This window comes from Leptodactylus fuscus, chromosome 3, assembly GCF_031893055.1.
Source record: "Leptodactylus fuscus isolate aLepFus1 chromosome 3, aLepFus1.hap2, whole genome shotgun sequence".
In the NCBI taxonomy this organism is placed as follows: Eukaryota; Metazoa; Chordata; class Amphibia; order Anura; family Leptodactylidae; genus Leptodactylus; species Leptodactylus fuscus.
This window is the reverse complement of record NC_134267.1, coordinates 64,324,643-64,342,215: the sequence shown is the minus strand read 5'-3', so window position 1 is coordinate 64,342,215 and position 17,573 is coordinate 64,324,643. Positions and strand designations below refer to the sequence as shown.

The 17,573-nt window shown below is 38.4% G+C and overlaps 1 protein-coding gene across 1 annotated transcript in view; it reads left to right on the top strand.

The window, feature by feature from the left end:
• The window catches only part of TMEM87B (transmembrane protein 87B), a 31,840-nt gene extending 14,502 nt beyond the window's left edge, over positions 1–17,338 (top strand). Inside the window, exons 8-19 of the mRNA XM_075267709.1 lie at positions 1,993–2,176; positions 2,256–2,355; positions 4,323–4,416; positions 5,123–5,198; positions 7,030–7,134; positions 7,220–7,278; positions 9,121–9,224; positions 9,996–10,066; positions 10,154–10,221; positions 12,850–12,902; positions 13,544–13,574; positions 13,669–17,338. Coding sequence (XP_075123810.1) covers positions 1,993–2,176; positions 2,256–2,355; positions 4,323–4,416; positions 5,123–5,198; positions 7,030–7,134; positions 7,220–7,278; positions 9,121–9,224; positions 9,996–10,066; positions 10,154–10,221; positions 12,850–12,902; positions 13,544–13,574; positions 13,669–13,710 — 987 coding nt within the window. The 3' untranslated portion in view covers positions 13,711–17,338. The remainder of the gene's footprint in view (positions 1–1,992; positions 2,177–2,255; positions 2,356–4,322; positions 4,417–5,122; positions 5,199–7,029; positions 7,135–7,219; positions 7,279–9,120; positions 9,225–9,995; positions 10,067–10,153; positions 10,222–12,849; positions 12,903–13,543; positions 13,575–13,668) is intronic.
• Positions 17,339–17,573: the final 235 nt, after the last annotated feature.

The following is a 17,573-nucleotide window of genomic DNA, read 5'->3' as shown; positions in this document are numbered from 1 at the left end:
GTAAACAACAACTTTTTCTTTAATTTCAACGTTTTTATTGATTTTACATATTCACTACATATTATGTAGTTTAAACTATTACAACAATTTTTTTTAACTATTTTGTTTATCAAAAATTAAAATTTCTGCCCCTTACACAAACATATAAAACATTTACACCCAATTAACAACATAGTCCAGCCCTTCCCCCTCCCTCCAGTGTAATCTATAAGTAGTTCATGGACCAAAGAGTAACATTGGTTTCCAGTTATACAACTATCTATTGTGGTGCTTTTTGTTAAACAATGTTTCTGGTTTTACCTTCAGGTGCATACCTGTATATGAAAAGATTTTTGGGGTTACCCACTCTAGAGCAAGCAACGTACAAATGTCCATGTGAAAAACGGGGGCTCTCCAAAATAATGGCGGCTACTTTGCATGATTGAGCTTGTGCTTTGTTTAGGATAAGTTCAAACTGGGTTTTTTTTGTAACGGAGCCTGAGGTGGTCCAAAGTACAGGTAGCTGCGACTGGATACTGGTGCAGTGTACCGGCATCCAGTCGTACACTCTGCTCCGGATTAGGCCCAAATGAATGAGCCTAGTTGGGAGGGAGTGTCTTCAGGCAGATGCCTTGAGGTGAAATGGCCTGAAAAATGAACATCTCGCTTTTTCCAGGAGCTGGAACAAAATGGGAGCCGTCTTTTTGGTCAGGATTTTTAGGCGGATACGGCCTCAAAATCCTGACCCAAAAACCATGTGTGAACTTACCCTTAGGCCGGGTCCCCATGGAATGGAAATGTCGCAAATTGCCCGCGGTGTTTTACAGTACTTGCAAAGTGGATGAGATTCATGTGAATCCCATCCCCACTTTGCGGAAAAAATCGCACTGCGGACACGCTGCTATTTCCAAAACCGTTGCAATTTTGAAAATCGCAGCATGTCAATTATATCTATGGCTAAAAAAACTACAACAAAATCTGCAACGAAAAAAGCTGCGTTTCTGCAATGTGGAGCCTTAGCCTAAAACAGGATTTTTTGTACTCACTGTGAAATTCTTTTCTCATATTCACCAGGGGACACAGAACCATAGGTATAGACATTGGTGCTGTTTCCACCAGTGAAATAGATGACAAATATAAATTTTGGGGCCTTATGTGACCGCCCCAGTCACATTTTCTGATTATCCGGTGACTTTCCGTTTCCCCGTTTTCCAAGATGGAACGTCACCTTTACTAGTATTAGTGCTATATTTTTCTCTGCTCAGCTATATTACAACATGCTTTTATAGTTACTCGTTCGACTGATTTATAAGCTACTTTTGAGAAATACACAGCTATTATGAGGGCGCTCACAGCACAGCCTGTCTAATTATGTACGTATGGTCTCTTAGAGTACTTAGGATAGAGAAAGAAGGGTAATCCCATTGATCCTCCAGAAGGTAATGGTGGTACTGTCTATAACTTTCCATAAATCCATGATGCTTTAGCATAGAATTATAATAGCATAATAAAAGAAATCTATAAATCCAAATTGTGTTTGATCTGAAGCGACTGTTCTACACTGCTTTCATAACTTCCATGGAGGTAAATAAGGGTTTTGGCAAAAAGTGTAACACAGTGAGCTTCACTGTTTCTGTAAATTTCAAAGTTATGGAAACCATGTAACTTGCTGTTTTTGTAACTCCAAATGACTTCTATGGGAGTTGTGGAAATAATGTAGAACAATCCTGACCTTGTGGCTACAGTGCGCCATGTAGTCCCATCTTGGTGATGTTTGTGGATGGGAAAAAAATACTTTGCTCTTCATTTCATGTATTCTAAATTTTCTTTCCTTATACTGTGGATTCTGTAACGTTGTACTTTTTGCTAGTTGAGCTTTGGCCTCTTTCCCTTGTCATTCACATACATGTGAGGTTATAATGACATGACAACATCTGTACAGTGCTGTAGATTATATTGCCATTATATAAGCAATGATAGTCCAATAAACATGACAAATGTTTGTCTTTGCAGTTCTACATGGTAATGTGCATTATGTACATTGTGCTCGGACTAATGTGGTTTCTCTGGTCTGCCTGCTATTGGAAGGACTTGTTTAGAATCCAGTTTTGGATCGCTGCGGTTATTTTTTTAGGAATGCTGGAAAAAGCAGTGTTTTATGCCGAATATCAAAACATGAACAGCACTGGAGTGTCTTGTAAGTTTTGTGGGCTTTTTAAATCCTTACATTGTGACTTTTAATATAATATAAATTGTGACTACTTTTATCTCTGTAGCTCCTGGGCTTCTCATATTTGCGGAACTGGTTTCTGCAATTAAAAGAACATTGGCTCGGCTATTAGTGACCATCGTCAGCTTGGGATATGGTATAGTAAAGTAAGTATTTATTATTTTGACTTATTGCAGCTTTTGCTTTAACCCCTTGTCGACCTCTGACATACAGTAGTATTACAGCAAATTTTGGCACTTAATTATGGCGCCTTCTCAGAAGCAGAGCAGGCACCATAACAGCGAAGACCCAGCAATAATACCTACAATCAGCATTTATTGCAGACCTTCTCACTGCAAGGTTTAAGTTCCCTAGGGAAATCTAAAATTATTTAAAAAAAAAAAAAAAACTCCAGGAAAATAAAACTCAACCCTCCTTCCCTAAATCCCAAATGAAGAGAAACAAACACATAAATCCGGTATCCCTGCAATTACAAAGTTAATTATCTTATACACTGGACACTGTATCTGCAAAAACCATCAAAACCAACGTTTTTTGTTTTTTTTTCGCCATTTCACCTCCCGAAAAAGTGGATACAGTGGATCAAATCGCAGGCATTTTCCAAAATAGTATAAATAAAAACCACATCTTGTGTTACAAAAAAAAATCCTTACACACAGAAACATAACAAAGTGACTGGTATACTGAGTAAGGTGGCTAAAATAAATTTTGAAATTTTTGGATTTTTGCATAGGTATTAAAACATTGAGAAAACTGAATTTGTTGTTGTTGTGATCACTCCCAACCAAAGCATAAGGGATGTCATTTTTACAGCACAGCGATCTCTGTAAACTCAAAACCCTTTTAAGAAAAAAACAAAACTTATTCCACCTCATTTTTTTTTCTAGCTTCCCATTACATTGTATGTAATATTGAATGGTTCCATTACAAAGTACGATTTGTCCCAGACATAATTCATGCAGCTCTGTGAATGGGGGGGGAAAAAAAAAAAAAAAAAAAGCTTTTGGAAGGCAGAGAGTAAAAACAAAAATGAATGTTCTATGGCGTAAAAGGGTTTAAGAGTCTACCAACATCCAAATCACTTCTAAGCCTCTTCTATTATGTTATAGGGCTAGTTATTGACATAATAAACCTTGCACTTTGACAAAAGAAATCTTGCTACTAAGAAATTCAGCTTTTCTTTCCATGTCCAAATAAGCTGTTTTGTGCACTTGAAGTGGAGGTCAGCCCTTTATCTTTTCCTCCAGTGCTGCTCTCAAAGCAGAAAGATAGACATGTTCCTTGGACAGTGATTTGAGACAAATTGTACATATGAATAACCCCTACATTATCTGTATTTAGTACTGTCATTAACCTCGTAAGGATAACAAACATTGGTATTGTCATGATACATTGGTACAGTCAAGTGCACAAAATAAAATATCTGCTTTAGGCTAAGGCCACACTAGCTGGGCTTGCTTTGGTATCTGCTGATTTTTTTTTTTTTCTGTGGCTTTCAGCAATGATTTCTGGATGGCTGGCCTGACGTTCAGCATTTGATTTGCAACATTTGCATTGAAAGCTTTGGTTCATTACACAGCACTGATGACGCACTGTATGTTATGAAAGAAATTTTCTGAGAGAAGTCCTCAGTAGTTGATACCTTTTTTAATGGCTAACTCAAAAAGTTTTTTGATGACATATCGAGCTTTCGGGACTACTATAAAGGTCCCTTCATCAGGATGGTATATAGTAGTCCCGAAAGCTCGATATGTCATCAAAAAACTTTTTGAGTTAGCCATTAAAAAAGGTATCAACTACTGAGGACTTCTCTCAGAAAATTTCTTTCATTTCATATCCACTGGCTAACACGGTACAAGGATATATATTTGCACTGTATGTTCTAAGCCTGCATCATGTTGTGCTGAGTTTTCTTTCAGCAGTGTGTGAATGGGATTTGTTCAGATTTCATCCATTACACTGCTATTATACTCAATCTGCAGCAGCTAACCTGTTGTGAGTTTGGCCCGTAGTCTCTGACATAACTGTGCTAATATAATATTATTGAAGATAATTAGAAACTAAATGCTACTCCATTTTATTGCATATCGAATTGTCATCTTTTTCCCCTCAGGCCACGGTTAGGATCAGTCATGCATCGTGTGGTTGGAATGGGAGTTCTCTATCTGATATTCGCCACTATTGAAGCAGTTATGAGAGTCATTGGGGTAAAATTTCTCCTTATACTTGTTACTAGAGATGAGCGAACACTATTCGAAACAACCGTTTCGAATAGCACGCTCCCATAGAAATGAATGGACGTAGTCGGCATGCGGGGGGTTAACTGACCGGCTGCCGGCAAAGTCTGCGTGCCGGCCTCCTCCATTCATTTCTATGGAAGCGTGCTATTCGAAACGGCTGCTTCAAATAGTGTTCGCTCATCTCTACTTGTTACCCATCACTATCAAACAGGGATCCCAACTCATTGTCTGTGACTGTTCAATTCTTAAATATCCCTTGGGATTGGCACAGTTTGGCTGAATCAAAGACAGACACATGATGCTTGGTGTGAAGCCTGACATCATGTCCAATTTAAATTATGATAGCATATGAGGCATGCATATATTAACCATGTAGTGCTCACTTGTAGAATATCCCTGAATTACGCCAGATTCCTAGTGAAATGATAAAATTGACCAGGAGATAGCCCAGCCCCTTACCGACTTTGCCATGCCTCCTTTCAGGGAAAGCGGAGAAAGCGCTATGAAGTTTAGTTTTAAATGTATTTTTCATTTATACTATAGACATCTATTTTCTTACATGAAAGGTGGTAATGCTACAAAAATAGGAAGCAGATCCATCCTAAACTATTATTTTGATCTAGTGAATTAAGCGTATGGACTACTTACTTGTCTGACTTATATTTCATTGCAGACAAAAGAATCAGATTTGGTGCTGCTAGCAAGTATCCCCCTAGCTCTCCTGGACTCTGCTTTGTGCTGGTGGATATCCTTTACTGTCAGTATTGCTACCTCTGTAGAAAGCAATTACATGCTAAGATATTGTAATATGTTATATAGATATCACGCAGCAGAAATTCAGGTTTACTGTACTACACCTCTATATAGCTATATAGGTACTAATTCTATTTTAGTTATTATGAACGTAGATCAAGCGTTACAGCATGCAGCAGATTTGTCAGGCTAAACCAGTTTACGAACTTATTTAATCTCCAGCGACACGTCTATCTTCTTCTGGAACGCCCTCTGCCTGTGTCTTCTTCAGTCCTGGGTTTCAGCCTTGTACGCATGCGCAGTCTACTCTGCCATTGGGCCTCAGGCAGAGTCAACTGAGCATGCCTAGAAGATTGAAACCCAGAACGGAAAAAGTCACAGGGAGAGGGTGTTCCAGAAGAAGATAAAGGTGTCGCTGGAGATTTCTCTCGCAGCATTGGGGATGCCCCCCAGTGCTGCAAGAGAACTCATTTGCATACCAATGAAACCCGGGATTTATACCAAACGGCGGCGTGGAGAAGACACCAAAAGGTAGCAGAAGAATAGCCTTTCTTAAGGCTATTCCTACGTGTTAGTCAGAAAAAAAGGGTATCCAATGTTAGGATCCCTTTAAAGGGGTTGGCCACCTTCAGACCAATATTGACAAACAAATGTACAATAAAAAGATATACAATTTTCCAATATACTTTCTTTATCAATTCCTCACGGTTTTCTAGATCTCTGCTTGCTGTCACTCATTCTGTTACTTCTAGAGGATAAAACGCTGACCATGGTCATGTGATTTACGGTCCATGGTCATGTGATGCGCACACAGGTGCCGCTCGTTACAGTCACAGCACAATAATCAGACATCTGCCTGGTAATCAGCTGTACACCTGTGGGCAAGTCACATGACCATGGACCGTAAATCACATGACCATGGTCAGAGTTTTATCCTCCAGAAGTAACAGAATGAGCGACAGCAAGCAGAGATCTAGAAAACCGTGAGGAATTGATAAAGAAAGTATATTGGAAAATTGTATATCTTATTATTGTACATTTGTTTGTTAATATTGGTCTGAAAGTGGCCAATCCCTTTAAGTGAAAACGTTGAGGTAATTTAAAATGTGTTTTTTAGTATTTACCTGAAATAAAGGAAATAAAAACTTAAAAATAAGGAATTGTGTATGTTCTGCATATTTCTAAATAAAAATACATTCATGGCATATCCTTAGAAGTACATGTACCAAAAATGATAGTTGAATTTTTATGTAGTATGAGTTCTGTCTATGTAGAATAAAAAGAATAAGTGACTTCCAGAATGCAAGAAGGTAACATTTTAAAATTGCCTTGTCTTCAAGGTTAGAACTGGCCCAGTCCTCAAAGGGATTATGCAGAGTTCTGGCCGCCCAGTTGTACCCTGCAAATGTAATCTTCAGGGGTTTGGGGGACTAGATTATATATTAGTGATGACGCTTAACCAGTGCATTTAATGTACTGAAGTTGTTTTTTGTTTTTTTTTTTGTCCCCCCCTTCCTTCCCCAAGTTACCCCTTTTAAGGGGCTTACACCAAAGTGATAGTAACTTTTCCAGAATGAAAGTTATGTTTTCACCTTTTATATTAGAAATTGCATATAGAGAGGTTCTCTAGTGTACTGTGCTTCTGCTATCTGGTTTCTTATGTTTACAAGCATGAAATACACAGAAGGTAGAGGAGAAGCCTTGTGAATTTTGATTTCTTTTCAAATTTCATGTGTAAATGTATACTTTATATTGCAATATATCTTTTATATTCATGTCTGGTCTTAGTTGTAATAGTTCTCATTTCCTTAGCCCATATATACATATTTGTAAGTCTGGCACAAACAATGAAGACACTAAAGATAAGGAAGAATGTAGTAAAATATTCGTTGTATAGACACTTTACCAACACCTTGATTTTTGCTATATTAGGTAAGTTTGTATAATCTGCATGTACAGTATTTGTGGTTAAAACTAGTATATCTGCTCTAATCTGTGCTGTCTTTTTCTATCATAGCTTCTGTTGTGTTTATGGCTTGGACAGTAAAAAAGTTCAGATTGACAGATTGTCCATCTGTAAGTATGAGACCAACATCTTCGTACATACAAATCCCATACATTGTAATTTACTGGACCAATGTAATGTAGCCTGATTTAGAGAAAAAGTCCACATTTGGACAATAAAACAAAGTTGTATATATTGCATAGCTTCTTTCTTGTATATTTTGTTTAGGTAAATTAAAGGGAATATGCCACCTTTAATTATTTTACTAATTTAAAACCAGATAGTGAAACATATTACTTGTAAGGGCGGGTTCATATCTGTGCTTGTGTCCACTTTGGGCAATCCTGCTGGGTTTCCGTCTTCTGCCTCGAGAAACTGGAGAGGGGATGGAAACGGTTGTCAGTTTTCAAATCCATTCACTTGAATGGGTATGCAAAGTGACTGCCCATGAGCGTCTTGTGCCTGTCTGTGGCGAAACCATTTTTTTTCGGACATACAGGACTGTTGTCTGGTTAAAAAAAAGAAAAAAAAAGAAAAGATTTCGCCATGGACAGGCACAAAACACTCAAGTGAATGGGTTTGAGAACTGACAGCCGGGTTTACGTCCCCTGTCCAGTTTCCCTGGGCAGAAGAGTGAAACCCAGCAGGATTGCCTAAAGTGGACACAGGCGCAGGTGTGAACCCGCCCTAATCTGTTATGTTCTGCGGGGAAATAGGTAAGCTGTCTCCAAGACCTACTTCAAGTAGTGGAACTTGTAATAGAGATGTTCTCTTTCATTGTAATCCTGCCTTTGAAAATAATTGGATGGCTGCTGAAAAAATGATGAGAATAGTGTGCAATCCAAAATATAGAGAATGACACTAAATATTAAAATAAACATCAGCAAAATTTTTGAAAACTATGTTCTAAAGTTATGTGTTTTTTGAATTGCAAGATGCACTTTTTAGCAAGAAAAAAAATCTTGCTAAAAAGTCCCTGATTCTTATTCTATAACTATGGGGTGCAGCCGCACAGCTCTCTCCCTCGCTGCTCTACACCAATCTATCAGATCAGTGCAGGGTAGGAGAGAGGAAGATGGGCACTACATACTACAGCTGGCGGACCCTTGACTCCTGGCCCTTAATAATGGTCATAGCTGAGAGAAGTGCTGTTCTTCTGGCTGCTGCCCCTTAAGCCCGATACATTAGAACAGAGAAAACATGGATTGGTAAACATCCCTGCTGCCTGCAATTTTTGCCGATCCCTTAGGGGGCAGCGGCAGGGAGGTGAGCATCTCTCCTGGCCACTGTCAGTATTAAGGACATGGAGGCAGAGGTTCGAGCAACTGGTGACCACGGTCCACCAACTGCAGTATGGAGAATGTAGCTTCCTCTCCTGTCATGTGATGTAACAGGTTAGTGAAATGTCAGATTCTTTTGACAGATGAGACAAAACTGGAGCTTTTTTGGCAAGTCACATCAGTCCTTTGTTCACAGTCACAAAAATGAAGCATAAAAAGAAAATAACATTTGACCTACTGTGAAACATGGCGAAGCCTTTGTTATCTGTTGCAGCTGCTTTACAGGGTACAATGAAATCTCAAGACTATCAAGGTTTTCTGGAGCAAAATCTGCTTCCCAGGGTCAGAAAGCTTAGTCTCTGTTGAAGGTCATGGGTCCTCCAACAGGGTAATGACCCCAAAACTCCACAATTCAAAAGCAATGTCTGATTTGAGGAAATTTATTAATACATTTGTTAGTTTAAGTTATTTCAATGACCATTGTGGGTTTTTCTTTCCTTAATGGAAGGAGTCCAATTTTGTCCACTTGTGTAACTACATTGGATTTCAAAGAAGTATTTCCAAAAAGATAGATGTTACACCTTTTAGTCTTCCCTATTTTATTGGCAACGTCTCTTTTCATATCTTTTACAGGACTGGATGGAGCTGTGGGTGGATGATGCTTTCTGGAGATTCCTGTTTTCTTTTGTATTATTAGTTATCATGTTTCTCTGGAGACCGTCTGCAAACAACCAAAGGTGTACAACAGTTTCTTGTATTGTCATTGAATGGTGTACTAAGAAAAATGAATAGCGGGGTGGGGCAGTTAAAAACTTCAAGTTTCTCTAGCAATTAACATATGTAAAATATATAAACTCCACCCCCCACCCTGAAGCAACCACATAGAGTAGCCTCAAAAAATTATTTTACTGGTGGACCTTTCAAAAGTATACCTGTCAAAGTATTCCACTGGAAAGATAAATATTAGATCTGGTGGGGGGGGAGGGGATGCTATAGAAGCTCGCAGGCATTTAGTGTCCACATACACACAGCTTTGCTCCAGTTTTCCAAAACAAACCGACCATTATTCTTCACAGCTGTAGGTCAGCTTTAAAGGGGCAGGGTACTGTGGATGATACTGTTACATGGAAGGTCACATGCACACAGCTTTACTCCAGGTTTCCATAACAACCAATTGCAGGTTTTTCACTCGTTTCCAAATTGATACACATGATCACATGACGCTTATGGACCAATGGAAACTCACAGGTTTTTCAGTCTTGCCATACACACATCTTTACACCAGGTTTCCAAAGCAAGCAAGCTATTTAGGACCTGTATTAGTCAATAACAGTTCGCAGGTCCTTTAAATAGTCCTTCAGTTGTATGATGTGTATCAGCCAATATAATTTCACATTTCATTTTCCGGATTTCCATAACAACACAGCCATAAATAGACTGTAGCTATACTGGACTGGAAATGCCGACCGTATACCTTTACTCATTTATATGGAATTGTTCATTTGCAGGTATGCATTCACCCCTCTCATGGATGATTCGGATGATGAAGTGGAAGAATTTATTGTAACAGAACACTTAGGTGAGCTAGTATTCTCCTAATTGGTTTCTACTCTATCTCCCCTGCTATAAATAATGCTATAATTGCCTATTACATTCTTTGTATCAGAAGGGATGAAGCTTAGAGGAACAAAGACCGAGCCCAATGGAACAACCAAGTCTAATGCTACTAGTGCTGTGAGTAACTGATTGATGGGTTAGATTGCACTTATATAATTATTTATATAGGCTCAGCTTATTTTCTACTTGTAGATCATTACATTAAGGCTGGCATTGCACATAAGATAGAAGTGCTTATTTTTCCGGCAGCATTCTCTTCTGGTCCCCCTTACAAATGCACGATTAAGGTACATTCACATGACTGAATTTTTATAAGCTGAAAAACTCAGCTTCAGGAATTTGAAGCTTAATTTTCTGCTTTACTAAATACCACTGTTGCAGGATCCATCTTGGAATTTGCAATTTCTGCACCCACCGGTGATGTTTTTCGACCCCCCCCATATTCACTTCAATGAGAGTTATCAAGAAAAATCCACCTAAAGAATGAGCATGATGCTTATTTTTTCAGTTGGCTGAAAAACATCATATAGATGGAAAAAAAAAAAAATCAACATCGGCCTCTCCTTTAAATGAAAAGGAGGCACATTTCAGGCGGAAATCACCTCTTCAGCTTTAAATTTAGCTGTGTGAACATACCCTTAGTCTTGCTGAGTGTGCATATGGTATATGTACTAACTGGGAAGAGGGGAGAAAACTAGAGATGAGCGAACACTGTTCGGATCAGCCGATCCGAACAGCACGCTCCCATAGAAATGAATGGAAGCACCTGTGACTCTGACTTTGCCGGCGGCCGACCGGCGTCACAGGTGCTTCCATTCATTTCTATGGGAGCATGCTGTTCGGAACAGTGTTCGCTCATCTCTAGAGAAAACCACTGCTGGTCTAATGGAGGATTATCTTCTTAAGACTTGCTTCTCATACCCGAAGGGCTTTATTTACATACTGTTATGTCCTCTCTTTAACATGTTCGAAAGGAGCATACATCCTTTATGGATGCCATTAGCACATGAAGCACATTTTAAAAAAAGCATATCATTAAAGGGGCTCTATCATTGGGGAAATGTGATTTGAGCTATTCAGATGCTGCTACTCGTTTTTGAAAAGACTCCACCCACCCCCCTTGTTTTTATTACGTATCGATTTTAATGATATGCAATTGAGCCTCTCTGTGCACCCTGGGCGTTCCCCCAAGCCACTGTCCACCCCCTTGTGTCATACCTTGATAACGCCCCTCCTTTGTTTGTGCTTCGTGATGCCCTCCTCTTCCGTGGTTGTAATTGCCTGAGATTTCAATGCGTAAGGATTGAAGCTACAAGAATGGAGGCAGTTACATCAACAACGGAGGAGGAGGGCATCACTGAGCACAAATAAAGCCCCCCCCCCTACCGTTATCAAGGTATGACGCAAGGGGATGCATGGTGGCTTGGGGGAATGCCCAGGATGCATGGAGAGGCTCATTTACATGTAATAAAAACGGGGTCTTTTCAAAAACGAGTAGCAGCACCTGAATAGCCTTTTTAAAAGCTATTCAGGCATTATCACTAGCTCAAATCACGTTTCACCAATGATAGAGCCCCTTTAATTTTGCCAGTCCGTAAAGATATAAAAAAAGAAAAAACACTTTGCCCCCAAGGATCCGCAATATGTATTTTCAGTAGTATTTTTAGTTTAAAAAATAAATAAAAAATATTGGTAAAATAAAAAAGAAACACAATAGGAGAAGATGTATGAAGAGCGACATTATCTTCTCCATTTGGATCCAATGACCCTTCACACCATCACACACCATTACTTTTTGAAAAGTAGTGATGCCAGCAAATGAGAATTGCAGTTTTTTGTGCAAAAAGTTTTTTTTTTTTTTTTTTTTTAAATTCCTTGGACAATAGAATACTGGCATACAAGGCAATAATATATCTGCCCCCATGTCACTGACGCTTTTCAATACCCTTGTTTTGAAACCATTAATGTCTTGTAATTGTTTTAAAACTTCCCAATTTGTTTTAGAACCGAAGGAAGGGAAACTACTGCCTACACCATGTTACAGAGCACATTAGTGATAAATAACAGATAAATAACATAATTCAGTTATGAATGCCACTCTGGGTGGAACAACAGCTGTGGGGAAGTGGGGGAGGTAATGCTGTTGCTGCTCATGTACGGTGGATGATGCCATAGAACGTGAAGATTAACTTCCACTGGTTCCAACTTCCAGATGGTTTTTTGCCCTTGATGGGATTTGAACTCCAGGACTCCAATGCTGCAAGGCTGCAATGCTAACCACTGAGCCACCGTGTGGCCCCTTATTTGCATAAGGCTTTTTATCACTTGTCATATGTTAGAGGCAGTTAAATATACCCAGAAATGATAGACTCCCTTTAAGGAGGCATATTTATTTTCTTTTAGGCTGAGGCCCCGTGCTGTGGAAATGCAGCTTTGTTGCAGAATTTTTTCTACAGTTTCTGAGCCAGAGTAAGGATTGGCTACTGAAGGAATGGGAAGTATATAGGAAGTGCTTTTTCTCTATCCACTCCTGGGTTTGGCTTTAAAAAAAAAAAAAGTGCAACAAAACACACAGCATTTCTGCAATGTGGGGCCTCAGCCTTAGACACTTTTTCCATTAATTGTTTTGCTGAATTATTCAGCAAAACAATTAATGCTTTATAGAAGCATCAAGCTTGTGCAATTCACACTTCACGTTTTTTTTTTTTTTTGTACTATAACCATTTCCTTTATCTTCCTATTTAGGATGAAGACTTAAAATGGGTTGAAGAAAATATCCCGTCCTCTTTTGCTGACATGTAATTATCACTATCAACTTGTCTGTCACTAGAGCCCAGAATATCAGACCAGCTCCACAGATAGTTAGGCTCACCTGAATCATGTGGTGTTTTCTTTTTTTTTTTCTTTTTCTTTTTTTATGTAGATGTAGATTGTGAGCACCATATACGGCTCAGAATGTACACAATGTACTCTATCTGTATGTCTTTTGGCACATGGGAGGTAATCCATGCAAACATGGAGAGAACATCTAAACTCTTTGCAATGTTTTTTTGTCCTTGGCAGTATTTGAACCCAGAACTCCATTGCTGCAAGGCTGCAGTGCTATCCACTGAGCCTGAGCCACCGTATTGCCCCGGTGTTTCCTTCTTGTGAATAGGCGAGTCTGTTGCTGAGATATTGCTGTTTTTGTTAATATGCAAATGAGCTCTTTTGAGCTGTCAGGGAATTGCTCATTTACATATTGAGAAATACATCAATATCTTGACAACAGGGGAAAACTATTTGATTCAGGTGACTTTAACCTATCTATCTGCAGGGCTGGGTTGACATGATGGGTTCCAGTGACACACTCTTACATTGTATCTTTGTTACAACTTCTGCACTTTAACTTGACATTCCCTTTAATTGCTAATTCATAATAAACTTTTATTTTTTTTAGTGCACTTCCAGTATTACTGGACTCTGATGAGGTAAGTAAGACTGATCTAGTAAGTGAAACCACTGACGTTTTTTTCTCTAATATATATCTATATAATTATTTATTTATTTTTTTTAAATGTGCAGGAAATCATGATGACCAAATATGAAATGTCAAAAAAGGAGTGACGTCCCAAGAGATTACGTCTCGCTCTTTGAACTGTGAACTGCTCCACCAGAGCGCCAGCATTGGTAGAGACTACTTCAGTGTTGAAGAGTTTAAAACATTGACTAATGTATGGTGTGTTAAAGCTATTCCATTGTAAGAGACTTTTCTTATTTTTACCGTTCACTAAGGAATTTTAGGAGAGGATTATTTAACAGCAAAGCGAATGTGAAGTGTCCTCCTCAAATTATTTTTCTTCTTTATTTCCTCAAAAGTTGTGATTTTTTTTTTTTTTTTTTGGATGGATAACAAATGCTCAGTCTTGACATGTGTGAAGAACACTTTTCCATATGCTTAGTCTTCAGATTGATGATTATTATGGTACATGACATACTATTCCTGCCATCTGGACGGGATATGTATGTTCTTTGCAGTACTGCGCATACAGATGTGACCAGACTTATCTGATATCCAGTTTCGGTAACCAGTGCAATGCATTTTGTATTTCCTGTAGATGTCAATGAACATGGTGTAACGTCACACATTTCCATGATCAAGTTGAGCCCTATTTTCTAATGTTCTTCCATTCTGCAAATGGACTATTTCTTATTTATTTGTTTGCGTACTTCTTAATTTATGATCTCTTCTTATTCTTTGCCTTAAAAAAAGCACATTCTGGGCATGTGGCAAAAGTATTGCAAGCGAGGACCGAGGGAGGGAGGGACCTTCTCTTCTAATATGCATACATTTTTGTGATGCACATTGCCTGTTTATAAATATGCAGAAATACGTGTATATATTTTACAGGAACAACTATGACCCATGCTAATAAAGTTTTTCAGCACCTTTCTGTTCACGGTTTTGTGACTAAATACAATTTAGAAGCGTCTGTAAGATAGATGGCAGAGATCTGCCCCCTCCCCCGTGCTTTGCTTTGTATTGTAACCGGCTGCTTTCATTCTTACAAGAGCAATAATTCCATTTAGCATTTTTCTTTTCTTATTGCGAATTTGTATGCAGCTAAATAGACTCGCATGATTTTACTTTGTTAATGTGAATATTCTCAAAGATGGATTTTTTTGTTTTTGGGCTGAGGGTTTTTTAAATCAGTGTTTTACATCTAAAGATATTATCCCATGTATTGCAGACGTTAAAGGTTTTGTACTATGAAGTGGTCTTATTTCCGATCACGTCTATTCTGTTCTCTAAGTTATAGCTGCAGCAGTCCCATAAAGTTGAATGGAGCTGCTGTGGACATGAGTGGTCAGTGCTCCATTCAAACAGGGGTGTGGGCTCTGGCCCCCATTTTTGAGATTGCTGTGAGTACTGGGAGGCCTCACAACCCCTATTCTTATCACTGGTGGGGGTCCCAGTGATCTGACCCAACTAATCCAGCACTTATCATCTATGCTGTGAATAGGAAATAAGTCTTGTTCTAGGTACAAACCCTGTACATTAAAATGGCCATCTGCATTGCTGCTATTATTTCAGGATTTCATAGTAAGATGTCCAGACGTTTTGTTTTTTTTTGGTTTTTTTTTTTTTTAATAAGGAGAAGAAAGCCAAGTTATATATTTCTGTTAGCACAAACTAGTTACTTAGGTGATGATGAAATCACAATGGCAGCTTTGTTTTTGGAGAGGTTCCCAGGTGCCTGAATCTGGATAGTTTTGTAGATTTTTCTAGCAATGTTTGGTTGAATAGGTGTTGGGACTAGGGGATTTTGACCTAAACCAAAATCACAATTAATTGATTTTATCTTGTAATCATTTTATCTTGATTACAATTAACGAAAGACGATTTTATGTCTTGCCCGCCCATCCCTTTTTACAAGCCACACGCTCTATATTCCACGCCATGCCACTGAATTTTAGTTTTTCATGTATCAGCAATTTTGATTGTATGGTGTCTAGTTAGTAGTGACCTATCCTTTAGCCAATGGCAGTGAGACAGGATGGCATGGATGCAAAATGACAAGTAATCGATATGAGCAAGTTCAGTTTTCAGCTTCAATTATTCTGGGATTAATTTCCCAGCCCTAGTAGGCGGATTATTTCTATGTGGCAGTTCTGTAGTGTTGCTGAATAACAGATGAACTGCAGAGGCCACAATACAATCTGGAGCTGCAAGCCTCCTTGTAAGCAAAAAACTTCTAGACCAAATAGTGTTTTTTTGATTTTTTTTAAACGTATGATTGACCGTTGCAGTCGATGTAACCTTGTAAGGAAACAAAACCGTTCAAGTAAAAAGTTTTTGGAATCTAAACAATTATTTTAAAGTCCGCCAATGCTTTGTTTCCATCCAATCCAATCATATTCTTCCTTCAGGCATGTTCCATTGTATTTGGTTTTCTGCTCAGCAGAACAATGGATATTAGTGCAGTCTTGCTTTTCTTTGTTTTTTTTTTTCTATACTTGGTCCACAGATGATTGACCTCTATTGTGTTTGCTTGTGTGTTGTCAGCTGCAATCTATATAAAGGACCTAAGATCAGATCCATTGGGGTACTTTCTGAATATTGTGTTAGTAGTAACTTATCGTGAAACAAGACCTGGGTGGTACAAAGGCAGATGGAATCGCTACAACTCTACTACAGAGCCATTGATAATCCTTGTCCGCTTTGTGGTTGTCCCATTCAAGTAATACTTCTATAGGGAAAACCATTCCATAATATGGTGTCTAATGTTATATAGCACAATTCTCTTTTCTGTTGAATTCATACAGAATCTGTATATTAAAAATCCCCATCTTTATGCATTTGTATAAAATCAGATGTATGGTGTTCCAGCTTGTTACATGCTATATGGAGTTGTACGAAGATATAATATGGTTGTCCGCATAAGGCTAGGGCCTTGTCATATCACATTGACCATAGACTATGGTATTGCCCTGTTTGCGTCACACATTTAATGAAGTACAGTGCGGCAGTCATGGAGGTCTTGCCACCGAAGTGTCATGGTAAGCTACAAAGCAAAGACGTGATTTCATTAGACTTGATGCAGGCAGGGCAACGCTGCAGTTTTTGGACCTGTGATTTGTGTCAGGGCCTTAGTCGCCATGTAGGCCTAACACTACAGCACTAAATAGTGATTTACAGCCATAGCTGCAACTCTGTGGACGTTTCTGAATCTCTTCACAATAAATTATATTTGAACAACTGCTGTAAAAAAAAAGTCACCCCACAGCATTGTGTGAATACAGCCTTGCAAGCACATCATATTTTGTCAGAAATTAGTGACACCATAAACAGTAGGTTTTTATGGTCTGCCATGTCCTACAACAGAAGTACATAATATATATTTTTAGTAGTACAAATCCCCAGTATAGTAGGACATAAAACAGACAAAAATGTATTGCAGAAATGATTACGCACATGCATTTGTTGGCGACAGTGTTCACATCAATTCATTGCTGAATTTACTGTCCCGTGAGGATGCCGCCCGTTCTCTGCGCTATCTGCACTAAGAATATGAAAGAAACAAAATTGTTTTGTTGTTTAATGTTTATTTAAAACCAATTGAAAATCTTTTTATACTGAAATATTTGTTTTACTTTTAATAACTCTGAGATGGGCATGTTGATTCTGAAGGAATTTCTTTACTTGAAACGTAAGTCTGTGTTACTGTGCCTTAAAACCTATTCTGACTTTGAATAAAATGGTATTTCTAAGGTTTCTTGTTGTATTCTTTTTTTAAACTCGTTTTATTGAAAAAGATGTAACAATGAAACAATACACTCAGGAGTACACATAATCAAAACATACAAAATAAAATACAATGAAAAGGAAAAAAGTCTAAACAATCTTGTTGTATTCTTAAGTGTGAATTAAACTCCTACAATCAACTCAAATGTTTATGGTTTGTCAGAGATGCCGTACCAAAGCTGTG